Genomic DNA, 16,846 nt, shown 5'->3' with positions numbered 1-16,846 from the left:
GCTATAGCCAAATTGCCATCATAGCTCATTGATCCCCCATTATTAACATGATTCACATCAAGAAGGCATTGCTTAATGGAAGCAAAAATGAACCAACAATTATAGCTGCTGGAATCAGAACTCCATATTATCATCAAGATTACAGAACTCAACAGAGAAATAGAAATCATAATTTGGAAAATATTGAGGAAACTGACTTTTAAACAGTGAGTTCTATAACTGCACAAACTACTCCAACATGGTGAACATGGAATTGCAACAGGTGGACTGAACTTAAATACAAGTTCTACAATATTCAAGTTAAATATTAGAAAACTAAACCGAAAAACCACCTAATACAATGCATGATTGGAAATTATAAAAAGCAGAATACATGACGAAAGAAATAACAAACTCAAATTGAAAGTAACATATCAGTTTCTCATGTGGCAGATTCTGTCAACTGACATTTAACAAGGATCAAAAGTAATTAGAAGAACATGAAATGAAAATATGTAAGGTCTAGTTAATTGATTGAAGGATTCTTCAAACATAGCATCAAAATCCTAATATCAAAAACAAGGTGATATCAAACTTTCTACATAGACCACTAGGACAATCCAATCATTGCTGTTTTGAATTGAGATAATTCTAATATTAAAAACAAGGTGATATCAAACTTTCTACATAGACCACTGGGACAATCCAATCATTGATATTTTGAATTGGGAAAATTTTGAAAGTGTTGTCTCTAGAATTGTAAAGATATACGATTCCATCATTAACCACCAGCACTTCATCTTCCTTAGAGATATGAAATGGTTTGGTGAACGAGAAACTTCCGTCCGGATTAGGAACGGTGAATAATTTAGTCCAAGACTCTTTACTTCCATACTCCTTCATAAGCCAAATATCACAACTCCCGGAATCGAAAGAATAGACGGACACGGACAAGCAATCCCTCAACTCCCGCAAATCCAAAGCCTTTTTCCCACCATCATATTGACCATAATCATTAGGCAGCAAAAGTTGTTGATAACACTCCTTCCCCATATCCTGAGAAATAATAAGCCTAGATTCAGACTGATTTGCCAACCAATTAAGCTTGCCACTCACAAATATTGCTGATTGAACAGGGGCACATGAAGGGAAGTCTTGAATCATCCTCCAACAATTTGTACCCAAAGTATGAACTTTCACTTGTGTTTTGCAAAGACCATCATCACCACTTTTATAGCATAAAACTGCAACTACTTTGTAACTGTCAGCAAAATGATCATAACCGAAACCATATACTGTGTAACTACCAGGTATCCGTGGATTTTGCAATGGTGGGGACTTTTTGAATCTCCGAGTGGAAGGGTTCCAGAAAACAGCAAAACCTCCTTGACGGTTGGCAACACAGACGATGCCGTTGCAAGAGCCAACGATTTCATCAATAATTCTTGTATATATCAGCGGGTACTCAAGGTGAGTGGCGGCGGAAGGCACGGCGTTGAAAACAGAGATGAGAGGGTAAGCCTTGAGACGGTAGTTGTATGAGTCCTCGTCCTCGATGTCGCTTCCCATGAGGTGGTGGCGGGTGAAGTCCGGCGGTGAACAATGGAGGTGGTTTTTGGCAAATTTGGGATCGGAGATGAGAGAATTCCAGGATTTGCATACGCAGCGGAATTGCAAGAGGGAATTCACCGGGAGTCTGCAGAGGATTTCCACCACGAGGTCGAACGGAAGCGGCGGCGCGTGAAGTGAGTCACCGGCGGGAGGAAGTGACGGTGGTGTTAGGGTTTCGGTGGAAGTTGTGAAGCGCTGCCGTGCCCGTGGCGGAAATGAGACGACGTCGTTTCTATCATCGCCCTCGCAATCGCTATCTTGCGCCATTGGTGAGAAACAGCAGATGAAATTGATTTAACCTTATTCCAATGCCATTAAGATTGTTTTAAACTTGTTCAATAACCCACGCTATCAATTGCCAATTTGCCATAATTGTAGGCCATTAAATTTTTGGGTTAATTGTGAAAAAGGTCCCTGAACTTTTGAGAAAAATTTGATTTTCATCCCTCACTAGAAAATCTTCCCAAATACGCTCTCATACTACCTTAAATGGTTGGAGACAATCTCTGCCTCCGATCAATCTCCGGTCGCCATGCTCAGGTGTTACTATGGATCCTATGTGGTCATGTCACATCATTTAATGAAATTACGTGTATTTTTCTAAATAAAAAAACTAGAATAATTAAATTTTAATTAACCCCCAATCTCCTTCCTATGAAATTCAGAACCCTGCAGCTCCAGCCGGGCCGGAATCAACTTCCCCGCGCTCCATCATTCCTGGAGCAGATTGTGTCTCTGAACTTCCGGAGATCAAATTCGCTGAAAACTGAGAAAGGATCTGGACCCAATGCTACGGGGTTAATGGAAGAGGAGAAAGGTGTGGACGCGACTCGCGAGGGCCGATGATTTTATCAAAAGCTTTAAGCAGCAATAGAGGATGCAGAGGCTTGACTCCATTCAACGTTACAGGAACATGCTCCGAAGAAACTGATCGAGAGCAAGACAAGAGAGTTAAATTAGTCCACTTCTTTCTCCATAAGCTGCATGAACAAGGTAGGTTACATAAAGTTACATGTTCACTCAGTAATCAGAAGGTAACGATGTAAACAATGTTAAATGTTAAAAAGGAAAATGTAACCAACGTTCAATTGAGGTTTTGATTGGATTTGTACTTTGTCCTGTATCTGGATAATTAAATCTAGAATACAAGTAAAGGATCTCTGTCCAATTGAGAGGGAAATACTGAATAGAATTTAAATTTCATTTTTGTACATATACAAAGTTTGAATATTGCAGACCACTGGATTCTTAAGGGACAACACTAGCTTCCCATAATGGGTATCTAAACAAGGATAAGAAATCAATCCTCGGGCAAAAAGTACCCTCACTAGAACTAGAAGAAGCCCCTTTGGTCTTGCAGTTGGAATTACAACCTTCTCAAGCCAGTAAAACCTTATATGCATAAAACAATTGTATGCTCTTAGAGGAGAATTCCTCAAAATGATTACAAATATACAAATCAGTAATTATCAGCTGAAATGTGGTAACCAGTCAATGTACTTCGGTAATAGTGGCACACTCATAGCGCAGAAGAACAGGACTTGAAGGTGCAACAATGGATTCAAAACCCACCAGCACCATGGTCCATGTATTTAAACCCAAATTAGAATTTGTAACAGCAGAAAGAAAATGAAAATGATTGCTAATACTGCTAAATACTTGGATTTTTCATTGAGATAGATTAAGAACCTCTGCATTCATCTATGGCATTTTATCAACACTCAGGCTGACAATACATTACAATTATCATGTCAAAACCAGTTTATTGGCTTAAAGTCAAGGCTTCCCTTGTAAACATTAAGGAGCACAAAAAATTGAGAGGAACTAGTTCACCTAAAGCTGGCAGTGCCCTGTGATGCCAACGTAAAAGAGACTCTCTGAGAATCACAGTGGCATCAAAGAGTTGAAGGAAAACAGACGCTGAAAGAATCATTTTTGCAAGCTTGTTGTCCACTTTAAACACTGCATTAACTGCTAATAAGAACTTCCCTTACTTTCATCTCATACATATTTAAATCATGTCACAAACACAGCATAGTTAGCAACTAACATTACAATATCAACTGCCTGCCACCCATATCTCAATAACAAAAAGCGACAAACCAGTACTTCCTTTAAAAGTGCAAGCATACAAATAAAAATATTGGATGCCATTGCCAAGTAGCCACCAAAAAACAATCAATAGCACTGACTATTATACCTTAAGGGAGGAACCAAATTAGCAACATTTAAAATCATGAATGCTTCTCATGCAAAATATTGGATAGGCATACCCGAGTATCCTTAAATGCGGAGGCACTCACCTGACCTCTAAAAGCTATAAACAAATTGCCATAATAGCTCATTGATGCCCCATTGTTAACATGATTATGTTCACATCAAGAAGGCATTGCTTAATGGAAGCAAAAAAACAACCAAACCAACAATTATAGCTGCTGGAATCAGAACTCCATATTGTCATCAAGAATACAGAACTCATAACAGAGAAATAGAAATATCATAATTTGGAAAACAATAAGGAAACCAACTTTTAAATAAACAGTGATTTCTATAACTGCACAGACTACTCCAATTTTGGTGACTTTTCCAACATGATAACCATGGAATTGAAACGGGTGGACTGAACTTAAATACAAGTTCTACAATATTCAAGTTAAATATTAGCAAACTAAACCATTAACCACCTAAAGCAATGCATGATTGCGAATAAACTAAAACAGAATACATGACGAAATAAACAACAAACTCTAACTGAAATTAACATATCAGTTTCTCATGTTGCAGATTCTGTCAACTTTCAATTAACAATGATCAAAAAGTAATTAGAACGAACATAAGATGAAAACATGTAAGGTCTAGTTAGTTAATTGAGTGAAGGATTCTTCAAACATAGCATCTACATCCTAATATCAAAAACAAGGTGATATCAAACTTTCTACATAGACCACCGGGACCGTCCAATCTTCGATGTTTCGAATTGGGAGAATTTTAAAAGTGTTGTCTCTAAAATTGTAAAGATATAAGATTCCATGTTCTTTAACCACCAGCCCTTCATCTTCCTTGGAAATATGAAGTATTTTGGTGCCTGAGAAACATATATTCGGGTCAGGAACAGTGAATAATTTAGTCCAAGACTCTTTCCTTCCATACTCCATCATAAGCCAAATATCACAAATCCTGCGACGGGGAGAAAGGATGTACACGCACAAGCAATCCTTCAACACCTGCAAATTCGTAGCCTGTTTCCCACCATCATCTTCATAATCACCAGGCAGCAAAAGTTCTTGATAACACTCCTTCCCCAAATCCTGAGAAATAATAACCCAACGTACCCGCTGCAAATTCGCAACAGATTCGGATGCCAGTGCCAACCAATTAAGCTTGCCACTCACAAATACTGCTGATTGAGGGACACAAAAAGAAGGGAAGTCTTGAATCATCCTCCAACAATTTGTACCCAAAGTATGAACCTTCACTCGCATTTTGTATTCATACCAGAAAACTGCAACTACATTGTAACTGTCAGCAAAATGATCATAACCGAAACCATATGCTGCGTAACTACCAGGTATCCGTGGATTTTCCAATGGTGGGGACTTTTTGAATCTCCGAGTGGAAGGGTTCCAGAAAACAGCAAAACCTCCTTGACGGTTGGCAACACAGACGATGCCGTTGCAAGAGCCAAGGATTTGATCTCTTTCATATATCAGAGGGTACTCAAGCTGAGTTGCGGTGGCGGGCACGGCGTCGGAAACGGAGAGGAGCGGGTAAGCCTTGAGACGGTACTTGCGTGAGTCGTCCATGTCGCTTGTCATGAGGTGGTGGCGGGTGAATGTTTTTTGGCAAATTTGGGATCGGAGATTAGAGAATTCCATGATTTGCATACGCAGCGCAGTCGCAAGAGGGAATTCACCGGGAGTCTGCAGAGGATTTCCACCACGAGGTCGAACGGAAGCGGTGGCGCGTGAAGTGAATCGCCGGCGGGAGGGTTGGAAGAGGAAGGTGGTGTTAGGGTTTCGGTGGAAGTTGTGAAGCGCTGCCGTGCCCGTGGCGGAAATGAGACGGCGCCGTTTCTGTCATCGCCCTCGTTGTCACTATCCGGCGCCATAGCGAGGAAGCTCAATGCGGTTCTGCCCCTCCTACTCAAACACCCTTGAAAGAAGGAGAAGAAACGATGGCTTGCTGTTTCTAATTTAGGGATATGGGTATTCTGATCTGATTAAGTTTTGGGTAATTGTTAGGGTTGGGGTTTAATCAAGTCTCAAAGGTTAGTTTGAGGGTTAATTAGGTGTTAGGGTGTCTTAAAGAAAATGATTTATTTAAAAGAAAATCCAGGTTGGATTCACTAATCCAGTTAGCAAGCCATGTGTTCGCGTGACTGCCACTCAACCTCCTCGCCGGAGTTCCGCCCTCCGATGAGGACAAATTTCAAACTAGGTGCAGTCGAAGGGATGAGGGCCGAAATATTTTATGGGGAGGGACCAAAATCAAACTGCCTTACAAACAGAGATACTAATATGACCATTATCCCTAAGTGTTTTCATTTCACCATGTGCATATTGTTCCATCTTACAAATTTTACCAATAAGGTTTTTCCTTGTAAGGTTTTAACGATACATTTTTTTTTTAGTTTTGCTACCAAGAGATTCTTTTTGTGAAAAGGTAGAGTTGCTTTTTGTTGTATTTCGATAACTTATTTTGCTTTGTTTCCTACTCTTTGTATTGGGTGGAAGTACCTCATGTACTTCATTTCAATATACTTTGGCTTGTCAAAAAAAAATCATCTTCCATTTAAATTGAGGGTACGAAATTTGGTGTTAAGTAATGGAATTACATCTAATCAACACTTAATAAAGCAATCGCAGGGTTCAGGGTTTGGCTTTGTTGCGCACAATGAAACAGGGCTGGAGACTAGTTCTTCTCTTTTATCAAAGATGTGCTCTTACAAATGGGCTCTAAGGTTGGCAAATGACCTTGGATCTAGAATGTTTCTGTTTGGAATTATTGTTTGATGCTTCATAAGACTTGAGTTGCAAAGTTGAATAATCCATCATACTTGTCTTATCTTATCTAGGATTGTATATGCTTGTTTGCTTTATTTTTCTTCTTGTGTGTTTGTTCATGTAAGCAACAATGTACCGTCACCGCTAACTATCTAGCTAGGAAAGCTTTTATCCATAAACACCATGTCCCTAGTATAGTTCTCTAATTTATGGTGACCCCATTGGCCCATTGTACAAATACTCCCTACATTTCAAAATGTAGCAATTAACTCCTTAACTTTTGAAAATAGTGTGACTTTAGACCTGGGTATTTGTGAGTTGGCAGACAAAGCTCCACCTCAACATTTGACATTCATCAATTAGAGGTGACGTGTTAGTTTGGAATTTTTTTTAGGCATTGCTCAAGTACCTTTATAGAAACTGAGGGCTTAGTACCCTTCAATATTTTTATTTATGCTTTGGAAAACTAACAACAAAACTAAGGAATAACAAGAGAATCCCTTAACAGGAAGGTCTCAAGCTCAACATAAGGCGTATAAAAAATCATAATACTAGAAGGGGCGGGAATAGGCCAGGCTGCCGACAGGGGCCTACGGCCCGGCCCGTTAAAGGCCTGGCCTGGCCCGTTTAGTAAAAAGGCCAAGCCTAGGCTTTTTAAAAAGCTTGATTAAGTAAATAGGCCAGGCATAGGCTTGTTAAAAAATCTATTCAGCCTAACAGGCCGGCCTGTTTGAAGGAAAAAAAAGACGCAGGCCCAATCCAAATAGCTAAGACTTAAGGAAAAAAAAAGCAACTGTAAAAAACCTCACCCTCAGTCCCTCATTTTACAAACCCTAGCCTCTCCTTCCCTATTCTTTTATTCACAGCCGCACATCAGAAATTGAGAGAGAGGGGACGAGAAGAAGATGAAAACGAGAGAGGGAGAGAAAGAAGAAGAAAAACGCGTGAGGCTTAAACGAAGAGAGGAAGAGATTGATTGAGAGGGGAAAATAGGGGCCTTGAAGGCGCGAGAGAAAGTAGCGAACTGAGGAAGGGGAAGCGAAGGGGCAAGAACGGGAAAGAGAGAGCGGCTCCGACGAGCCTAAGAGATCTACGTCGGTGATTTCTTCTGCAGCGACGGCGTTCCTGACAGGATTCGAGGTTGGAACCCGCGATGAGGGGTGTGGCCGCTTTGACGATGGTTATGGTTCCTGTGTTACTGGTTTGCATTGACGAAGTGGAGGCTTGGGTTGAAGATGGTGGCTTGGACGATCTGGGTTGGTGGCTAGACTTGGTTCATCGCGACTAGTATTTTGATGGCAACGAGCTGCCATTGATGTCCATATTCATTCTCTTTTTCTTTTTTTTTTCTTGTTATTGAGATTGATTTCTTTTACTGGAATTGTAAGACGTTGATTATATTGAGTTTAAGGGTTTTTGCTTGGTTATTTTTTGGATTTATGTTGGAGTATTTTCTGGATTTATCTTTTGAAGCAGACACAGTGTCGTTAATTATCATTTGTAATTTTTTTTTATTAACTAGGCTTTTAAGCAGGCTCATAGGCCAGGCCAGACCCTCTAAAAGGCCAGGCCAGGCCTGAAAATTCGGCCTATGAAAGGCCACAGACCAGACTTAGGCCGTGAGATGTGAATGCAGGCCAGGCTTGGGCCACGTAAAGCCTGGCCTGGCCTGGCCCATTTCCACCCCTACTGTCTAGCATGTCTCTAGTGTCACGAAGTATCTGGCCCTCCACACGGAATCTCAGACCCTCACCATCCTCAAGAGCTGAAATTAGCTCGGCACAGTCCACCTCATATATCACTTGCCTAAAACAACAACTTCACGCAATGCAAAGACCCTAACGTAGCGCCCTGCTACGAATGGGTGACCCCCCCGCATAACTCATGAAGCACACCAAGCATGTTCCATTCTTGTCCCGAATCAAACCACCACCTCCCAAACTCACCTCAAATTAAATTTAATAAAATAATAGAATTTTCTTTATTATTACTACAAAGACCAACAGTTTTAATATTTGCACCATTTAACCAACCTTCTTGGACCCATTACCTCACAAATAATTAATGGAAGCAACAATCATAGAAAACAATGGAGAAAGAAAGAAAAAAAGCCCAAAAGTCTACTTCTTTCATTACTTATCTAGTTATCTGCAAATAAATTCACCATATTACGCTGCTAATTTTCATAATAAGTTCCTTCATTTAAAAAAAAACATAAGATAATCAAAGCACAATCTGAGAGTTATGTAACACCACCTAAAAGGTTTATAATGCCCTATCATGATTATTCAACTCTCATTGTCAATTATGACTTTGATTTTAGTGGGAATGGTCAGTGGTAACTCTTTCTACCAAGCCTTCCACTCCATTAAGGATGATAACAGTAAGGAGAAAGGAGTGAACTTAGTGATCTAGAAGGAGAAAGGAAATACAGGAATCAAATGCAAAGGCACTCACCTGACCTGTAAAAGCTATAGCCAAATGCCATCATAGATCATTGATCCCCCATTGTCAACATGATTATGTTCACTTCATGAAGACATTGCTTAATGGAAGCAAAAATGAACCAACAATTATAGCTGCCGGAATCAGAACTCCATATTGTCAACAAGATTACAGAACTCATAACAGAGAAATAGAAATCATAATTTGGAAAAAATTAAGGAAACAAACTTTTAAACAGTGAGTTCTATAACTGCACAAACTACTCCAACATGGTGACCATGGAATTGCAACAGGTAGACTGAACTTAGATACAAGTTCTACAATATTCAAGATAAATATTAGAAAACTAAACCATTAACCACCTAAAGCAATGCATGATTGTGAATTACAAAAAGTAGAATACAAGACAAAAGAAACAACAAACTCTAACTGAAATTAGCATATTAATTTCTCAAGTTGCAGACTCTGTCAAATTTCAATTAACCATGATAAAAAAGTAATTAGAACAAGCATAAAATGAAAACATGTAAGGTCTAGTTAATTGATTGAAGGATTCTTCAACCATAGCATCTACATCCTAATATCAAAAACAAGGCGATATCAAACTTTCTACATAGACCACTGGGATCATCCAATCTTCGATGTTTTGAATTGGGTAAATTTTGAAAGTGTTGTCTCTAGAATTGTAAAGATATATGATTTCAAGTTTAATCACCAGCACTTCATCTTCCTTAGAAATATGAAAAGGTTTGGTGAACGAGAAACATCCATCCGGGTTAGGAACGATGAATAATTTAGTCCAAGACTCTTTACTTCCATACTCCTTCATAAACCAAATATCACAACTCCCGGAATCGAAAGAATGGACGCACAAGCACAAGCAATCCCTCAACACCTGCAAATTCAAAGGCCCTTTTCCACCATCATCATGTCCATAATCATCAGGCAGCAAAAGTTTTTGATAACACTCCTTCCTCAAATCCTGAGAAATAATAATAGCCCTAGATTCCATCCAATTATTAACAGATTCGGACCGATTATCATCAGACGCCAACCAATTAAGCGTGCCAGTGCCACTCACAAATATTGCTGATTGAACAGGGACACAAGGGAGCTCTTGAATCCTCCTCCAACAATGTGTACCTAAAGTATGAATATTGGCTTGTGTTTTGTAAAGACCACTATCACCATCTTCATAGCAGAAAACTGCAACTACTTTGTAACTGTCAGCAAAATGATCATAACCGAAACCGTATTTTGTGAAACTATCTTTTAGGCGTGGATTTTCCAGAGACGGCGATTTCTTGAATCTTCGAGTGGAAGGGTTCCATAAAAGAGCAAAGCTCCGATCGATGAAAAAACAGAGGACGCCATTGCAAGAGCCAACGATTACATAGTTAAATTTCTGAATGATCAGAGGGTACTCAAGCTGAGTGGCGGTGGCGGCGGCAGGCACGGTGTTGAAAACGGAGAGGAGAGGGTAAGCACGGAACCCGCTGTCGTCGGAATGGTGGTTTACGATGAGGCGGTGGCGGATGAAGTCTGACGGTGAAGAATGGAGGTGTTTTTTGGCAAATTTGGGATCGGAGATTAAAGATTTCCAGGATTTGCATACGCAGCGGAATTGCAAGAGGGGCTTTACCGGGAGTCTGCAGAGGATTTCCACCACGAGGTCGAACGGAAGGGATGGAAGCGGCGGCGCGTGAAGTGAGTCGCCGGCGGGAGGAAGTGAAGGTGGTGTTAGGGTTTCGGTGGAAGTTGTGGAGCGCTGCAGTGTCCGTAGCAGAGACGAGACGACACCGTTTTTGTCATCGCCCGCGCGATCTGGCGCCATTGGTGAGTAACAGCAGATGAATGAAGAGGGTTTAGGTTGGCAAATGACCTTGGATTTGGAATGATTATTTGATGCATAACAAGAATTGGGTTGCAAAGTTGAATAATGCATCACACTTGTCTTCTCTTATCCAAGATTGTATGTGCTTTGTTTGCTTTATTTTTCTTTGGGCTTAATTACAACTTTGGTCCCCGACGTTTACCAATACCACGATTTTGGTCCCCCACCTAATTTAATTACATGGATGGTCCCCGACGTTGTAGGCTGCGTGCAACGTTAGTCCTACAATTTATTTCTTAATGGAGAAGGCTTACGTGGACGTCTAGTTGGAGAGAAAAAGGAGATCTGAGGAGAGAGGGGAGCACGTGAGTATCACGTGAACCTTATATGAACCCATTATACCCAAATCTGAAACCCTAGGGATCTAAATCGCGTTACCTTCTTCGTTCCAGGGAGGTCAGGGGTTTAGGTATAATGGATTCAGATAAGGGTCACGTGATACTCACGTGCTTCCCTCTCTCCTCATACCTCATTTCTCTCTCCAACTGGACGTCCACGTAAGCCTCCTCCATTAAGAAATAAACAGGACTAACGTTGCACACGGCCTACAACGTCGGGGACCATCTATGTAATTAAATTAGGTGGGGGACCAAAATCGTAGTATTGGTAAACGTCGGGGACCAAAGTTGCAATTAAGCCTTTTTCTTTGTGTGTGTTTGTTCATGGAGTTATGATATATACACATCTCTCCACTTCTTTTCCACCTCCATTCTATTTATTTCTCTCTTCTTTATCAATCAAATCACATATCACATCTTTACTTTCTCTCTGTGTGAAGATATAATTATCCTTGTTCATGTTAGCAATAATGTATGTCATCGCTAACTATCTAGTTAGGAAAGCTTTTGTCAATAAGCGTCATGTTTGGCTAGAAGATTATATTCTCTTTCATTTCATTTTCTTCCATCAATCAAACCAATGCAGTTTTTACCCAAAAAAAATTGAATGGTTAGTGGTTCATTAGTTTAGTAGTAACTAAGGTTTATATACTATACCATGTTCCTAATATAGTTCTCTAATTTATTCATGGTGGCCCCATTGTACAAATAGGGTTTACACCCTACATTTCAAAAGTAGTTATTAACTCCTCAACTTTTGAGTTATAAAAAAATGTGAAAAATTTGAGATTCATCAATTAGAGGTTGTGTTAGTTGTAGAATTTTTTTTTGGGAATTGCTCGGCTAACTCATTTTTTTACACTAACGTCATGGACTAAAGTCACACTATTTTCAAAAGTTGGGATTTAATTGACATGTTTTGAAATGTGGGGACTGAAATCAAATGACTTATATTTTATAGGGACTGGAAAATATTTAAGCCTTAAAATCTTTGTGACATAAGAAAAGTGCAAAAGAGTACTAAAAGATCTCATTGAAACACACTCTTACTAAATATAACCCTAACCCAAACCTCTAAGGATGAGATGGTTCAATGTTTGTTTACATAAGAGATACCTTACTTTCTTTTAATAACTACATGTTTAGACCATTGCTGTAACACTTAAATTCATGACACTGAATTCACTATATTGTCCTACATTCAGTCCCATACAATATCATAGGTCTTACAGTTCTATGGTTAAAAAAATTCTTGGAAATCAGATCCAGTAAAAAAATGATGATAAATGAGCATTCGGTGAAGCAGACAGACAAAAACACATTATATTCTGCAAGGCAGGTTAGATCATGCAAGCGCAAAAATGAAGCAAACAAACCCTTTCTCCCTTTGCCTCTACACGCACACCATTAAGTAAACAATTTTGTAACCGAAAATACATATGATGATGTCTATCCGGGATCATGCACACTATTTTTCGAGAGAAGATTTGGGGGTGGGGGGACTTCAATGGCTAAATAGTGTTAAAACATCTACTAAGTCTATCAGCCTTCACAAAGTACAGAAAAATAGCTGACTCTAGCCATCAGTCCACAGTCTTCTTATTGTAGGATTTCAAAATCAAGCAGCTGGAACCTTTCTCCCATCTTCTATGAAGAAAATTGCTGACTCTGGAACCTGCAGGAGGAGGAAAGATTGTCAATTATATCGAAATTCTATATTCTTGGCCAATTGTGAGGAAGTACCTATTTGCATTTATAAAGAACAATTGGCATGACAGCACAGCATAGACAAAGCAGATACATTTGGCTCAATTCGCTAACACAGATCCTCACTTATATCAATTAGACAAAGAACCCTAGCCGATGGAGTACCTACTCACTCCCTCATGTCTTTTATGAGATCTAATACTAATAGATTAACACAATAAAAGTTACAATAGACTTTGTTAGCTAAAGGAAAAAGGATAAATGTTACAAGTAAAACATGTTTGCTCCAACCAGCAATTGTATGGTAGATGAAATGTTCCATAAATCACATAGGCTGGTTGCGAAGACAAGTTCCCACTTTAAACGACACATTTTCCATGAGACGAGTTTCTTCAATGGTTTAACCATACTAAAACATCCACTACTCTCTCTCTCTCTCTTTCACAGATGAATAAGCAAATTAGAACAGAAATTATATTACTGAAACATGTCAACATAACTTTTTTAATTGCTTCTTCCAATGGTTTCCAGAAATACTTATTAAATCAGATTATAAACTCATAATAACAATAAAAATCACAAAAACTTACGTCAGGCCATGTATCTGTAATAAACTCCACAATGTCAAAAGATATATCCCCTTGAACATCAATTTGCTCTTTCTCAGTTGGGCCCTGACACCAATAAATTCAGAGTATTATAAGACATTATATCCAAACAATTATACAAGTCCACAATAGAAAAGCTAATAAACCTTGACAACAGATGCTCCTGTAGCAAACTTTTTCCCAAGTTTCTTTGAAGCATCACTGAGCTTGACACCTGAAATACAATTAAGAAAACTGAGTTAAATACCAAAAATACCTAGGCAATGTCATAACGAACAATGACAACTTAAGGCTAACCTTGGATTACTAAAAAAGGGATGAAATGGATTATTTAGGATTGAATGAAAAGAACCTAATAGAAACTATTCCCTCACATTTCACCCAAACTTTTATCTCTCCAATCAATTCGGGAAAAGTGAGATGGATTTAACTTATGTTTATTAATCTTCTTATCATCTATGAATTACAGACACTTCTTCTTAAGGTGTTGGAGTGTCAAATGTGTTTCTGACACAAAGAGTCTAAGACCCATACGACACTTGTGCCAGACATGTCAAACACTCCTCACCAAGTGCTGAATTAAAACAATATTGTTTATTGGCTTGGACACCCACCAGATACCTTTTGGCCACTTAGTCGACACTCATGACTCGCCTATGGCCTGACACTTGAAGTATACAGAGCTTTTTTATATAAAAAATGTTACAAAATTAACTTTCAAAAAAGTCAACTTAAAATAAAAAATTAGTACAATGGTAGTTAAAACTTAAAAATATTAGGAAAAATCTAAAACGCACGTCATTGGGAATGTTGTTTTGTTTCCCGTTCATCCTATACCCCCACACATGTATGTATTTAAGAGGCATACCACGTAAGCACATGCACCCAAGGGAAGGTAATCTTGATCATTCAACAACATATATTGAGATTAACTCCTTTCATGCCAACTATTAGTTCCGTATATATGTAATTTAAGAACTTGACTCTGTTGTTCTACTCGTGTTGGTGCCGTATCTAGTATCTTTGTCTATATCCACGCTTCATAGCTTATCGTTCCATTTAGTTCCACCCAGACAATGGAATTGAAACTATCCTCAATTTCATCATAAAATATCTAAACAATGACGTAATAATTATATTCCTATATTTCTTTCCATCCTATCATTTCATTTCATTAACCCTATCATTAGATATCCGAACAATGCAAAAGAGAATGAAAAATATATCTCACCAAAAAGTTCCAGGCCTTTCACGGTGGTGATAGACTTGCGTTTATTACGAACGACCTTCTCAATCACAACCTCTTGCTTATCCTGAAACAAAAACAACACCACTTCCAATCATACCACGAAACCGGAACTTATGACATCTAGCATCAAATAATAAGTGTGCTTAATTCAAAAGCGCGGGAAAGAATTCCACGACATGCCTTTTTCTTAATCTTCCCACCAGGTAGACGTTTCACCTCTTCTTGCTTCGGCGCTAAAACATCAAAACAAGGAATTGAATACTAACCAATTTGCAACAATTAGGGAAAAAGAAAAACAAAGTTCAATTCTAAATCACTTAAACTTCATATAATAAAATGCTGAAAAAAACTCAGGTCTGAAATTAACAGAATCTTCACATTCTTCAACAAAAATCTCATAAGAAAAATAATTATGAAAAAAATAAAAAAATAAAAACCTGAGGAAGCAGCTCCATCACCAGCCCCAGAAGATAAACCAGTACTTTGTAGCTTGTCAGCAACTTTATCAGCATCCTTAGCATTTGCCTCTGCACAATATTAACAACAATGATGATGAATCGCATTCAGAATCAACATTAAGCAAAAAAAAAATTGAAAAAAAGTGAGAAAGTGAGAAGAGGTTTATAGATACCAACCATTAACGAGATCAGGGTAAACGTGAGGAGCGTTTTGGATCAACCAGGGTTTGCATTTCTCGAAATCGGATCCGAATTCGCAGTATTCAGGGGGCAAACTGCAAACCTGGCAGTACTGTACACGAACCGGTTGCGGTTTCTCTGCCATTGGTGTTTGTGGAGCAACACGACGGAACGAGGTTCAACCTTCTTCTATCGCCGGCGGCTTCGCCTGGTTCAAACCCTTTCGCGGCGGCGGTAACAGTGAAACGGTGCGTTTTGACGACGCAGGTGTTGAGTTAAGAGAAAGATTGTGTGTTTTGTGAAGCGCGGTGGAGGAGGGGTGATGGGATTGTAAAGCACTTTGCTAATTGTTTTGCTTGATACGACGTCGGTTTTCTAAACCTCTTCACTCAAATTAATAAGGAAATTGAAAAATATATCTATCTTTAATAGTGTTCAAAAAAAAATTCTTTTCTTTTTTGGTAATAAGTGATAGGGTTCGGAGATGCCCCTTCAGGCTTACCGATGGGGTGGAAATAGGTTGGGATTTGCATAAATAAGTTTGACATGCTTAAAAGTTTATAGACATGAGTCTGATATGTTGCATGTTAAATCGTATAGGCTTAACACGTACCCCCGTGATGAGATGAGGATTGGGGTTATATATGTTATGGTTAGGTTCCCTTTGTAGTCATGTTAACTGATGACTTTTCTGAAATCGCAACTAGCTTCGCTGAAATTGCAACAATTATCCACTGCGAGTGGTTAGCGTTAAGGTCCCATGTGGTGGATTTCCTCCACTTGAAGAGAGAGAACAATTATGTTGCACACACTCGAACTTTTTTAGTTGTTAATTTTCCATCTAATATGTGGTGAGATGATCCTCCATTTACTGTTATTGCTCATGCAATCTTTTGTAGACCTATCATTTGCTGATTAATATATTGGTATTTCCATTATAAAAAAATCTAATGATTGTACAACTTGTCTAATCAACAATTGTGAAGGATCGAGCGTGTGACATAGAACAAAAGCCTTAGTCTTTTCGTAGGATCTAAAGATCAAAACACAACGACTCCCAAAGAAGATTGCCCATGTGGTTGATCTAGTATACGTACACCGGAAATGAACCGAATGACTTATAAGACACACGTTCAATTCCAGTGGAGTCGCATCTGGTGAGGGTTGGTTTGTATTGCAACCCAAAGTCCACACTAGATTGAGGCCGGGTAAAGACATTTAACCAATCAAGAAGTCAGTCATTCCGATGCATCGTGCACCCAATAATTAGCTGAATCCTTTGATTCTCACCATAATTCATGAACTTAGTCTGCTAGATTAGTCACCAGACATGAAGGAGGGAACTCAGGGTTGAGATCCCACATCTATATAAAG

At 39.0% G+C, this 16,846-nt stretch overlaps 4 protein-coding genes across 4 annotated transcripts; all 4 read right to left on the bottom strand.

Moving 5' to 3' along the window:
• Positions 1 to 489: 489 nt before the first annotated feature.
• On the bottom strand, positions 490 to 1,946 carry LOC130723659 (F-box/kelch-repeat protein At3g23880-like). Its single transcript, XM_057574770.1, has one exon. The coding sequence runs from the start codon at positions 1,855 to 1,857 to the stop codon at positions 637 to 639; it is 1,221 nt and encodes a 406-aa protein (XP_057430753.1). The 5' UTR covers positions 1,858 to 1,946; the 3' UTR covers positions 490 to 636.
• Positions 1,947 to 4,302: 2,356 nt separating this feature from the next.
• LOC130723661 (F-box/kelch-repeat protein At3g23880-like) lies at positions 4,303 to 5,887 on the bottom strand. Its single transcript, XM_057574772.1, has one exon. The coding sequence runs from the start codon at positions 5,472 to 5,474 to the stop codon at positions 4,500 to 4,502; it is 975 nt and encodes a 324-aa protein (XP_057430755.1). The 5' UTR covers positions 5,475 to 5,887; the 3' UTR covers positions 4,303 to 4,499.
• A 3,598-nt stretch (positions 5,888 to 9,485) lies between these two features.
• LOC130723658 (F-box/kelch-repeat protein At3g23880-like) lies at positions 9,486 to 10,994 on the bottom strand. The gene has a single exon (XM_057574769.1). It carries the CDS (start codon positions 10,981 to 10,983, stop codon positions 9,622 to 9,624), a length of 1,362 nt encoding a protein of 453 aa, XP_057430752.1. The 5' UTR covers positions 10,984 to 10,994; the 3' UTR covers positions 9,486 to 9,621.
• A 1,574-nt stretch (positions 10,995 to 12,568) lies between these two features.
• LOC130724351 (translation machinery-associated protein 22) lies at positions 12,569 to 15,830 on the bottom strand. The gene is made up of 7 exons (XM_057575559.1): positions 15,470 to 15,830; positions 15,272 to 15,361; positions 15,015 to 15,067; positions 14,817 to 14,898; positions 13,732 to 13,799; positions 13,568 to 13,651; positions 12,569 to 12,945 (listed from the first exon to the last, which is right to left on the bottom strand). Exons 1-7 carry the CDS (start codon positions 15,615 to 15,617, stop codon positions 12,889 to 12,891), a joined length of 582 nt encoding a protein of 193 aa, XP_057431542.1. The 5' UTR covers positions 15,618 to 15,830; the 3' UTR covers positions 12,569 to 12,888.
• Between the last annotated feature and the right edge of the window lie 1,016 nt (positions 15,831 to 16,846).

The sequence above is a fragment of the Lotus japonicus genome, chromosome 6 (assembly GCF_012489685.1).
Source record: "Lotus japonicus ecotype B-129 chromosome 6, LjGifu_v1.2".
NCBI lineage: Eukaryota > Viridiplantae > Streptophyta > Magnoliopsida > Fabales > Fabaceae > Lotus > Lotus japonicus.
Note: the sequence above shows the minus strand (reverse complement) of the source record. Positions and strands in the feature narration are given on the sequence as shown.